Raw genomic sequence first — 12,677 nt, 5'->3', positions numbered from 1 at the left:
GCAAACCGAGTAGTAGTGTAGTTTAGTCGAAGCTCAGGCATAAAAAGAAATAACGGAAAGGGTTCTTGTTTTACTTATCGGTCAATCTTTATTCCTCGCTCAACTTCTCTACCATGAATCTTGTTGCAATGCCTTGTCATTGTCCACCCTCTATTTTTCAGATTTTTCTTCCTGTCAAATGATGAACTTCTGGAAATTTTATCCGAGACAAAAGATCCTCTTCGTGTTCAGCCGCATCTAAAGAAGTGTTTCGAAGGTATCGCAAAGCTGGAATTTGACGAGAGGAAAGAGATCAATGCTATGATATCTGCCGAGGGAGAAACGGTGAAATTCTCTAAGAAGATAGTACCTGCGCATGCCCGTGGGCTGGTGGAGAAATGGTTACTGCAGGTAAAGATAACTAATGAAGCCAAGTTAAGACAGCATCACTTTGAGTTACGACAAGAGTTCAAATTGTTTTCTCAAGTGTCGTGTACTATTATGAGGGTCTTGCTCTTGGGAAGAAGAGGACGTAAACTCTGTCTAGCATCTTACCAGTTTCTTAACGCAAACACGGTTCGAAGGAATTAATAACTGAAGACTCTAACTCTGTTTGAATTATGTTGCAACATTGTTCATTGTCTGGTTATTTAGTATCGTAATGTTTTAATTGCGGAGGTTTTGAAAGCGAAAAGATAGCGTAAACGCTAGGAATTATATTATGTATGGATAGAGAGAAGATTATTAAACTGTTTTTTTTTTCATAACGCATTAGTCAAGAATAGGAAGATCATGGTTTGTTGCATGTGGACCTACTTTAACGATCTACAGCTCTCGAAAATCTGCCATAGATCAGTGACAGGTTGCCTTACCGAAATGGTTTTGGAACAGTTTTCCCCCTCCCCCTCTCGATTGATAAATACATCTCTCACTACATTCTGCTAATCTTAAAGTATAACACCTTTTTCCACTCGTGGCTGCCATTGTAGATGAAAACTAATTCTCAAATTGTTGAATCAATTGTAGATCGAACAAGTAATGAAACTGAGCCTACAAGAGGTGATGTCTGAGGCAGTCACCGCTTATCCACAGAATCCCAGGACAGAATGGGTGTTATCTTGGCCAGGACAAGTAGTGCTGGCCTCTAGCATTATATATTGGACTAAGGAAGTCACTCAGGTAGTTAATTATGACAACAGCAAACCAATGTATAGCGTGCTTTTCTGACTACACCAACACGAGACATCCAATGCGAAAAGTTTATTGAGGATGCGTCAGCCAGTCATCTGATGTAAATGTATGATAATAGTAAAATCCTCTCGCGTGTCTAGATACCTATTGTCTGTAACTATTCCAGGCCATGCCACTGAAGGATGGTTTAGAGGATTACTACAAACAAAGCACACGTCAGATAGAAGACATTGTTGAACTTGTGCGAGGAAAGCTGTCCACCATGTCACGGATCACTTTAGGCGCGCTGATTGTCATCGATGTGCATGGTTAGTTGGCTTTGCAACTTGTGGACAGACAAGGTTTATGTATTAATTGCCAAGAGAATGTTACTCGACCATTAGCCAAGGGAAACTTGTGTTATTATTCTAAGTGTGAAGTTTCGGCATTTCGGCATTTCGCCAGTAAGTTGTGCTCAGTATGTTGTGTTAAGCGTTGTGTTAAGCGTGACGTTTTTTTTTGGTGACTATAGGATGAAGCCTCTTCGTATAATGTTCAAGACTAGCGTTTGTACGGTGTAAAACGATAAATACTCTTGTTAATATGAAGAGTCCTCATTTTATAGTCACTAAAATGTGAAAAAATGCCACGTGTTCACGGTTCGAGTCCTCGCTTTAAAACGCTTCGGTAAACAACTTTCTACGTATCAGCAAGTAGTATGTAAGTATTTTCTCTAGCTTGTTCCTTAAATTAAACATTCATCGACACATTCTTACTGCTGGACATCTTGTGGACATTCTGTCAGTCGCTTAGTCAAGCAAAAGAATTCATCAAAGTTTTACATATTTAATGACCTTGTCAGTCAATAATCTTTATCATTTCGCTTCTGTCGGCAGCGCGTGATGTGGTAGCCAAGCTAAAGGAAGATGGCGTGACAGACCCAAACGATTTCCAGTGGATCAGTCAGTTGCGTTACTACTGGGAAACGAGGGCTGTGATTGTCAGAATGATCACTACAGCAGTCAAGTACGGGTATGAGTACCTTGGTAACAGCGGCAGACTTGTTATCACTCCGCTAACAGACAGATGCTACAGGTAGGTGGAGTGGTGCCTAGGCTACCTCGGTCATAGGTAGTTGCAGATAATAAGTATCAGTTATTTCGGTCGGAATAAAAACGAAGGCTGCCCACAGGGATGTTACTAAGCAATGTGACTTCGGAGTTCTCCTGCTTATTTCTGATTGGACGATAACCGTCGGAAATTCTTCCGGTGCTTCAACGAAGATTTGAGAATGACAACACTTGTTCCGCTGACGGTGCAAGTTAGGATAGGGTGTAGACAGCGGGGAAATAACTTATTCGGATATAAAAGCCATTTGTAAGAATTCAGTGCTTTTAAATCATAATTTCGCGGTTTTCATTTCCCTTAGGGTCAACTTTAATCCAAAAGGGTAATGAAGGGGTAAAACCTGCACTCTGAGAGCCTTTTTATTAATGGTTGCATCACAAATGACCTTTACTTTATCTTCAGTTTTGTGTCAACTGTGAAAGCTGTAATGAATGTAGTAAGGTTTCTTCTGAATCATTTCTTCACCTCATTGATTGTGACTTTTCCTTGTTCATAGAACTCTGATGGGGGCTCTCCTGTTGAACCTGGGAGGTGCCCCCGAAGGGCCTGCTGGAACAGGCAAAACGGAGACTTGTAAAGATCTGGCAAAAGCTGTCGCTAAGCAGGTATGGTGTCAGCTTTAATTCTCGTTCTGTTCATGATTTCTTTAGTCAGCTTGATGGCAAATGAAGCGCACATATTTTACTGTTCAGATAGCACATCATTAAAAACATACAGTACACACAAGACTTCGTGGTTGCCTAGACGATCTTTTGAAATCTTCCATTAGAGCGATTTTTCGTTTAAGATTTACGCGACCTTTTTTTCCTAAGGCTTACAATTAGAGGGTTTTGACATCTACGAAGCTGTGTAATGGATGTGTGCGCCATATAAATGAACTATTATTATTATTATTATTATTATTATTATTATTAAAGATTCGCACAGCTATTGATGATATTGAAGCTGGTTTCGTCATTGGCTCCGGGCAACAACAAGTTGCCTAGGGAAGCCAAGAAACACCCCTTGTTTGCTTTTTCTCTTCTTTCTACATCTCCAGCACCTTTCTAAGAATTCTTGCCGACCCCAACAATGCACATCTCTGGATCATCATCATCATTATTATTATTATCATTATTGTAAAAAAAAGGCAAAAGAGGAGTGTTTATTGTGACAAAAACTAGAAGCACTATAAAATTTTAAGTCTATAAACACTCCTCTTAAATTAAAAAATTATTATTATTATTATTATTATTATTATTATTATTATTACAACAGTCGTGTTTCTAATTTGTGTCCACAGTGTGTAGTTTTCAATTGCTCTGATGGGCTGGACTATAAAGCCATGGGAAAGTTTTTTAAGGGTCTGGCGCAGTCAGGGGCCTGGGCCTGTTTTGACGAGTTTAACCGGATTGAGCTAGAGGTTAGTTTCCCTGTAATAGGCCATTTTACAGTTGTGTGCTTAGTTACCTGGCCATGAATGCTAGCGAGGCTGGAGGTGACCTTGCTTTGATACAGACCTCTCTGCTTTTTTCATTTAAATGTCAACTAGTTAGCAATTGACAACTTCATTTACGCAACAAAAGCAGTGAGGTATTTATCAAAACAGGGTCACCTGCAAGTCACTAAGCAGACAAGTCAAGTCACTAAGCAGACAACTGTAAAATGGCCTATTTATGTTTCAACTGCATTTTAATTTATGATAAGTAGTATGCTAATTAAGGTGGCCGAACACAGTTTTCGCACGCGCTTTTGCTGATGCAATTGAGCGCGCGCACAAGGATTGCAAAGAGCGATCATTTCATTTATTCAACATCCGCACTATCTGTGCTATTTTTTCTCTATTATTGAACGCAGTGTATTGATGACTTTAGTCTTTTATCACAAAGATATGTTAGAAAAGGTAACGACGCAAAGAAACCAGCAATTCTCAGCTTTCTCTTTGTTACCGAAAGAACCCAGTTAAATGCGGCGCATGCGCAGTTATTCAAAAAATTGAGACCGATTGCTTTTGCAGAAACCTGCGGATTTCTGACGATCCAGTCGTTAGAATTTCAAGAAATTTGGCAAAAAAATAGTTCAGAAACCACGTGAATGATCTATCGCAAAAAATCTGAATTTTGACATAGGGAATTTTTAATAATACAGAACATGCGGTGAAAACGATTTACGGCGAATTACGAAAATCGCCTATGTCAAAATTTTATTAGAACAGTGTAGACAGAAGGGATTTAATGTCAATTCGTAGTGGGCAAAAGATGAAAAAAATCTAACGACTGGATTTTTTTTAAATAAACAAAAACCAGTTTTTAAGCCTTGTTTTTAACCAGCCCCGTTGCCGTGGCAACAGCACACACCTTAGCCAAAATGCGAGAATAAACTTTTCTGTGGTTAACCTTGACTCTTGCAAAAAACGAGCGCCAAAGCATAAATAGCTTAAAAGTAATGGTGAATTAAGCATAGGCTCTTGAAAACTGTGTTCGGCCACCTTAACGCAAAAAGGGCGACAAAATCTTAACTGGTGTTAAAACACCTCACCGTTCAATCTTAATTGTCGAATTTAGACATTGTAGATGCACAATGAGATAAAGCTTCCTCTCTGTTTGGTATGGGGAGGGGGAAACTCAGGTAAAGTCTGCATACAAGCCAAGTGGCTCATCAGGCAGAGCTTATCCCGGTTTCTGTAGCATGGAGCGACTAGGAGTATTTCTGCCCCCTCCCCCTGGATAGGATGCAATTCCATCCCAGGGTTACCCCAGCATTAAATCGCCGGTACCCATTTATACACCTGGTGGAGAGAGGCACTGTAAGAGTTAAGTGTCTTGCCCAAGAACACAACACATTGTCCCCGGCCAGGGCTCGAACCCTTACCGCTGGATCCGGAGTCGAGCGCTCTAACCATGAGACCACCCCGCCTCCACGTTTGGTATACACCAAGCACGAATTGGACTGATAAGACCCCGTGCCAGGTGGCAGTGCAGCATTCTTAAAAAGAAGTGAATTTCGTTTAAGCGAGAGACTTTGTCCTTTGGTTCTTTGATTTTGTTGGTTAGGTGCTGTCCGTTGTAGCTCAACAAATCTTGACAATCCAGAGGGCCGTCATGGAGCAAGTGGATAAGTTTGTATTTGAAGGAACAGAAATCTCACTGGATCCATCTTGTACCATTTTTATCACAATGAACCCGGGTTATGCTGGTCGTGCAGAACTTCCCGACAATCTTAAGGTGAGCAGAAAATAATCTCGTGACTCGTCGGGACGAGTTATCAGTTAAGACTTAAAGGGACACTGTCACGATATATTTGTTTAAAACTGTTATAAATTCACGAAATGGTCCCTAAATTTATGTAATGAGAACTTAACTAGCTCGAACTTAATGATTAAACGCAATTTCTTGAAAAAAGTCCGCACTGCAGCAACATTTTTGCAAAATTTCGACGATTTTCGAGCCAAACTTGAACCTTTGAAAACTGACATCCTGACGCTTTTTCAAAAATCCATATCGCAATCCGTTTCCATCCTCGCCATCGTTAGCCATCCTCACTTCCTAATAGGTTCCAATCATTTGTCGAGTACTGCTCTACAAAATAAAACCATTCTTCCAAAGATCGATATACGTTTTTGAGATAAAAATGGTGACAGTGTCCCTTTAAAATGGAATTAAACTGGACGTGCTCTGACAGATAGAGACTTATTAGGTCACACGAGGTGATGCTGTAAGCTGAGTTGTAGCATCTACTCGATTTCAGTTTCCTCCTGACATTGTTGGCGTGCTGAAGAATTACTACAGGACTGAATATCTCTTTCTGATTTTATACATTTTAGGTTCTTTTCCGTACAGTTGCTATGATGGTACCTGACTATGCGTTGATTAGTGAGATCAGTTTATATTCCATGGGATTTGTTAACGCGCGCAGTTTGTCGGCTAAGATCGTGGCTGTGTACAGGCTCTGCTCTGAGCAGGTAAGAAAATAGTAACATTAAAGGGCCCTAGTCAGCTACACCTTTGGTTTTGGTTTACATGCGAGAGTTAGGCTATTACATTTTATTCGGAGCATGTCGAAACGAAGGAAATCACTGTTAAACTACTAAAGACAATTAAACAAACTTTCAGGAACACAACTTACGGTAAAGCATTAAGATTAGCTTCACCATGCAATATCAATATTTTCGATGGCATCGAAAATGGCGGAGTCTGAGTAGGTTCTTTTAAGGTATTTGTATGCATTCGAGCTCTTTACTCGCACATCACCGAGCTAATATCTTTTTTGTTTGATTTTCGTTCTTCTCACTCCTGCTGAAGGGTTAAACCTGGCAACTAATCCTGATGTTTTGTTCATTGACCAAACTTTTATCATTGGTAACCTCACCAAGAAGTAACAAATCGGTCTTTCACCTGCTACGAGACGAAACCAACGAATTTACTGATGAATTTGTCCAACACTCATCCGCAAATTTAATGACAACGTGTGCCATTGTAGCCGTGGTCCTGTAGTCATTGGTATCCGTATCATTGATATTGAGACACAATTGCTGTTCAATTGAAGTAATTTGTTTTTCTGCTTTGCTTCTAACAGCTTTCCTCTCAACACCATTATGATTACGGTATGCGAGCGGTCAAGTCTGTTCTTACTGCGGCGGGAAATTTAAAACTGAAGTATCCTGAACAAGACGAGGATATTCTTCTCTTGAGGTCCATCATGGATGTCAACTTGCCCAAGGTTCGTGAAAATTTCAGGCGGCAATATTTGGTAGCTATTTAATTATCTTTCAACTGCAAAAAAAAATCGTGCAAGGGGAGCCATGAAAAAAAAAAAAAAAAAAATCGAGCAAGTGCTTTCTACTATCATAATTAACATCTTTGATTTTAAAAAAAAATTCTTGCACAAGCTATTACCCACCAAAAAGAAAATCCATGCACGACTTGAAGGTGTGAAAAAGATTTCATGCTTCAGAAAAATTGCTCAAACCCCCCCCCCCCCCCCACCCCACCTCCCTCAAAAAATAATGGTCCGTCCCTAATCAGCATCTGTTATTTTTGGCAGAGTAGTTTTCAACTGACTATTTCAAAAGCAAAGTCATCATTATCATAGCGGAATTTGCTTGTTTTTGCTTACCATTTTGATAGAAAAGCCGCCTCTTTTGCACACCTTTTATTGACCAGAAGTATCATCATCATCATAAACTTTATTAATGTGTCTTAACATCTAGCCGATGAGGGGAAAAAACCCTCTACTAATTGGGGACACTTAATATAATTAATAACCTACTAACTATTTTCTAATGAACTATTAAAAAGCCTAACAATATAATTAACGATATAATATAGTTAAAAACCAACAAACTATTTTCTAATAGCTATCAACTAATGGGATAAATTATTAAAAAAATTAAGAATTACAAAGGAGGCAGTTGGAACAATAGACCATTTTACAGTTGCCTGCTAAGTGACCTGGCCTTTGTATGGCAGCGAGGCTAGAGTTGACCTTGTTTTGATACAGACCTCACTGCTTTTGTCATGTAAATGCACCTAGTTAGCATCAGAACAACTTGTTTTACACAACAAAAGCAGCGAGGTCTGTATCAAAACAAGGTCAACTCTAGTCTCGGTGCCATACAAAGGCCAGGTCACTGAGCAGACAACTGTAAAATGGCCTATTGTCATCTTCTACCATCTTCTTCTTTCACATATTTTTTTAAGAACAGTGCATCGTCTTTGTAAACCTTTTGAATGAAGTTTAATGAACACTTTTACGGAAGAACGTCAAGCATTACCAGAAGAGATGTTAACCAAAAAAACAAGTATTGTTCGTTCAGTTCACGTTGTGGCGGGAGTAAAGATACTCTGATTTTCCTACACTTTCATATACCTCAATTTGTGAAATCTCTGTCTTGTTATATGCTTAAAGCCTAAGAAAGTTGCGCTTTTCGGGCGGAGTCTCCCCATAAAGGTCATTATAAGAAATACTCTACTCCCCGGGGGCTTAAGCTCGGAAAATTCGTCAACTTGAATAGCAAAATGGTTTTTGGAATCTGTTAGCACTCTCAGAGAAGTATAGAATGCTGTCAAGAGGTTTGAATAAGACTTTTGTTGGAAAATCTGCGGAAATCTTGGACCGGGGGGACTGGAGTTACGATCACGTTATGGTGACAAGACTGGGTTTTCAACTGTTCCCACGATTAACATTTGACACAGGGAGAGTGCAAGCATTAGCCTCGTCTGGTTTTGTCAGTTAATGGAATTATTGTGTTGCTGCTATTTGGCTAGTGTTGCTTCAGAGAACTGTACTCTGTCGATTCGAGGTAATTTACTTGAATTTTCATCGTGCAGTTTTAAGAAATATGTCAAACACGAAAGACCGTGCTTGGCCACATTTCCAAACATTGAGAAGAGAGTTGAAATAGGACGCGTAGCGGAGTGTTCTCGACCAACTTCGAAGTGTTTGGTAATGTGGTCAAATATTGTCTTGAGTGTTTGATATATCGTCTCAATCGAAACTAAAACTAAGCAGAAAACGGAGAAATAAAATCATAAAAATCTATGCTAATTAATCCAAACACCGTCACGGTCATGATTTCCTTTGTTTAAATTTGATGAATATTATTAATGAGTTTGAGGAGCTTCCCTATAAGCTTTTTATTCTTACTTAACTAGTAGTAATCCAAGATTATGAGTGCGTTCGACGCCGTCACTTAAATATATATACCTTAAATGATTTCACTAACTGACTTACAACCTCTGACTATTGCTAAAGTAAACATTTGTCATCAACAACCAAGGTTTTACAGACAGATATATCATAGTGTCAAAGTCCATACCAATGAAGCGATCCCCTGTATAAACTACGATTTGTTGATACTGTGCGTGACGGCGCCAGTTTCCGTAGACTCACGAAAAATATTTACATTATATCGTGCTAAATGTTTTCAAATTAACTGGTAATGTTTAAGCGTAAAAGGTAATTTGTAAAAGTATATATTTTTTACGTACATTATTCTAAGCTGGAAGCACAAATATAAGCAAGCATTTGCAATCGCGTGCTGGTTTATCGTAAACAAACTCCTTGCGACTGATTCGAATAACTCCCCTGATGAATAAAAGTAGACAGTATTTTTACATTGCCGTTCCTTGCTTCAGGCTCACTCTTGTGGATCTTGTCTTCAGAGTACTTTTCCACCGATTCCAAACAATATTCGAGCGAACAATATTCGACCTGATGAAGACTGAGCTATCTGTCGCGACTGGATCTAATCAACAAATGCAATCAAACTACAGCCAATGAAATATAGCTGTTCCCATGGTTAACATCCCAATTGCAAAGCCAAGGGGATTCAAAGTCGTGTTCGTGAACATATGAAATAAACTATAAACCACGAGGTAGTCTCTAGCTTTAGAAATCCCCTTTACAATGCTCACTGGCTCAGACTACTACGGAAACCACGAGGTGCGCGATAGTCTTTCCGCATATGACGTATGACATATGACGTCATTCAAAATGGCGCAGAAAATGCTGGCGTCGGTCTCAAAAGAAGTCACAAGAAACCACAAGACACGCAAGATTATGACCTACGTTCTGGGAACGCAATTAAAGTTCAATTATGTCGCAAAGGATAACTCTATTTTGAACACTCATTGTACCACTTGGAGTTCAGTAGTTTCCCTTTGTGGTGAAACCCTCCCACTGAAGCAAGAAAGCTTACATTTCACACACCCAAACATTTCCCTTAGTGCGCTAGAGAATCGCGAACTAGACACGAATAGAATTATAGGATTGACTGCTGTACTAAAAGATGGAAAAACGTAGAAAAACAAACCTACATAGAGCCGAAGCTTACGTATGTCCTTAGTAAAAAACGATGGAAAGACCATTCTAAAAACTAAATACACACACAGTGGTGTCCAACAGAGGAAAAAAGCAGTCACTATAGAGATGAACACTTTCATCACAATTTGGTTCTGTTGGCTGTTACGCATGCTAATGCTTTGTTGAGAAGTTTCATCAACTAGTCTCCCTGCTGTTAAAGATTTCATAATTCTAGAGTAAAGCACAATTATCAGGATAAACGGAACACAGTAAAATATTAAAAATCCCACAGTGTAGAATATAGAGAGGTTTAGTCTGGCCCAGGAAAACCTACAAAACGTTTGAGGCCCGTCTTGCACGATTTTAGGAAACCACACGTACGGAAACCCAATTGATAGCGGGAAGATCCATGTAAACAACAACAAAACGGCCCGGAGTCGCGCTGTTAGCATTGTAGCATGGAAGGGATGTACAATGGCTACGAATCTCTCCACCACGATCAGGACAAGGCTAAGAACTGAAACCGCTTGTGAAATTGCTCTGGAATACATTCCCAGCTTGCACACAAACGTAGCCATGGAACCGTCGATGGGACTTCTCCCTGAAAGCATCCCCTCAGTGGCGTACAGAGGCCAGTTAGTCAGAGCTGAGAGCAGATCAGAAGCAGCCATGTTCACGATGAAGTAGTTAGTGCTGGTTCTAAGATTGGCTTTCATCAGAACAGACATTGTAACCAGAACATTGCCGACAATGGCCAAAATAGTGACCAAGGAAATTACTACTGTGATTGTCGTCGAGGCGACAGGAAAGTAGGTTGATTGATCCTCAAAGTCACCGATACTGGAGTTGTTCATTTTGCCTTGTTGGTTGTTTTCCCTCCTTTAACTTGACGGACAACAATTTGAGAACACCCAAGCTCCCTTTTCATTTAGCGGAAGTTTAAAGGCACGTACTCGCACACGCACACCTGCCAGTCAGATTAAATTTGTTATTTCACTCCTTAATCGGGCGTTCAATTTTAAGTTAATCAACTAAAGCTCGTTTTGGAACATGAAAGCAAATCCCTAATTTAACAGGAAAAAATACAAAGGGAACTCCTTTGGGTTTTGTATTTATTTACCCTTTTTCATTTGTTCTCCTCTTGTTTTGTTGCATAAAAGAGGAAATATCATATTTTTAAGGCGTGACAATGTAAATTGACGAATGTGATGACGATCAGGTCTTTAAGGTGGCCGAACACAGTTTTCGCGCGCGTCTTGCTGATGCGATTGAGCGCGCGCACAAGGATTGCTAAAACAAACATGCCGTCAATAGAGCGATCATTTTCTTTACTCAACACCCGCACTATCTGTGTTATTTTTCTCTATTATTGAACGCAGTGTATTGATGGCTTTAGTCTTTTATTACAAAGATATGTTAGAAAAGGTAACGACGCAAAGAACCCAGCAATTCTCAGCTTTCTCTTTGTTACCGAAAGAACCCAGTTAAATGCAGCGCATGCGCAGTTGCTCGAAAAATTGAGACCGATTGCTTTTGCAGAAACTTGCGGATTTCTGACGATCCAGTCGTTAGAATTTCAAGAAATTTGGCAAAAAAATAGTACAGAAACCACGTGAATGATTTATCGCAAAAAACCTGAATTTTGACATAGGGAATTTTTAATAATACAGAACTTGGGGTGAAAACGATTTACGGCGAATTACGAAAATCGCCTATGTCAAAATTTTATTAGAACGGTGTTGACAGAAGGGATTTAATGTCAATTCGTAGTGGGCAAAAAATGAAAAAAATCTAACGAATGGATTTTTTTCAAATAAACAAAAACCATTTTTTAAGCCTTGTTTTTAACCAGCCCCGTTGCCATGGCAACAGCACACACCTTAACCAAAATGCGAGAATAAACTTTTCTGTGGTTAACCTTGACTCTTGCAAAAAACGGGCGCCAAAGCATTAATAGCTTAAAAGTAATGGTGAATTAGGCATAGGCTCTTGAAAACTGTGTTCGGCCACCTTAAAATAACCATGACAATTAGTGATTTCAATCTTAACTAATGCTTGACAAACTGCTATCCTGTGTAAACAGAATGCGATTCCACTCTATCTGAACGCAAATTTTAAGTGGCAGTCCCGCTAAAAGCGGTCCACTCGACTTCGGGACCAAAAATAACTTTCCTTTATTTTTTCTCAGTGAAAAGGGTTTGACACATATATATAAAAAAGCAATTTATTATTTTCCAATTCCTTATTTTTGCTTTGATACGAGTCAAAATTGAATTTTGGCCGAACTGAGGTTGACGACCGTGGTCAGAAAGGTTAAATTCGCCGATTTTGTGAAGCGTGCTACGTCGCCTAAAATACAGCTCACGGAATTTCGTTTCCATACGAATTTTAAGGTACATTCATTACTTTGACTGACGAAATATGGAAACTTTTCGAAAAATTCTAAGCTTACCAGCGAGACTGGAAGACACCCTACTCCGAGGCCTTTGATCACCTACTAAAATTTAGCCAAATTTGCCGGGGAAAGTCTCAAAAGTTGGGTCTAAATGAAGCCTAAAAAGCACATCACAGTAAATTTCATACCTTAATAAACCGTTCTATAAGTTCAAACCGGTGGT

At 39.5% G+C, this 12,677-nt stretch overlaps 2 protein-coding genes across 2 annotated transcripts in view; one reads left to right on the top strand and one right to left on the bottom strand.

Moving 5' to 3' along the window:
- Positions 1-12,677, top strand: part of LOC110066611 (dynein axonemal heavy chain 3-like) — a 92,387-nt gene that overhangs the window by 20,684 nt on the left and 59,026 nt on the right. Inside the window, exons 24-32 of the mRNA XM_089273777.1 lie at positions 162-390; positions 1,006-1,158; positions 1,337-1,478; positions 2,046-2,244; positions 2,774-2,882; positions 3,560-3,679; positions 5,310-5,480; positions 6,080-6,217; positions 6,832-6,975. Of these exons, the coding sequence (XP_089129903.1) occupies positions 162-390; positions 1,006-1,158; positions 1,337-1,478; positions 2,046-2,244; positions 2,774-2,882; positions 3,560-3,679; positions 5,310-5,480; positions 6,080-6,217; positions 6,832-6,975 (1,405 nt within the window). The remainder of the gene's footprint in view (positions 1-161; positions 391-1,005; positions 1,159-1,336; positions 1,479-2,045; positions 2,245-2,773; positions 2,883-3,559; positions 3,680-5,309; positions 5,481-6,079; positions 6,218-6,831; positions 6,976-12,677) is intronic.
- On the bottom strand, positions 8,877-11,060 carry LOC149102753 (neuropeptide FF receptor 2-like). Its single transcript, XM_089273779.1, has one exon. The coding sequence runs from the start codon at positions 10,911-10,913 to the stop codon at positions 9,885-9,887; it is 1,029 nt and encodes a 342-aa protein (XP_089129905.1). The 5' UTR covers positions 10,914-11,060; the 3' UTR covers positions 8,877-9,884.

This window comes from Orbicella faveolata, unplaced genomic scaffold (assembly GCF_042242905.1).
Source record: "Orbicella faveolata isolate gen_17 unplaced genomic scaffold, um_ofav_v1 contig_35, whole genome shotgun sequence".
Lineage (NCBI taxonomy): Eukaryota > Metazoa > Cnidaria > Anthozoa > Scleractinia > Merulinidae > Orbicella > Orbicella faveolata.
This window is presented reverse-complemented; position numbering and strand designations above follow the sequence as displayed.

Excerpts from the sequence above, each read along its gene's own strand:
- LOC149102753 (XM_089273779.1), bottom strand. The coding sequence starts at position 10,913 with ATGAACAACTCCAGTATCGGTGACTTTGAGGATCAATCAACCTACTTT.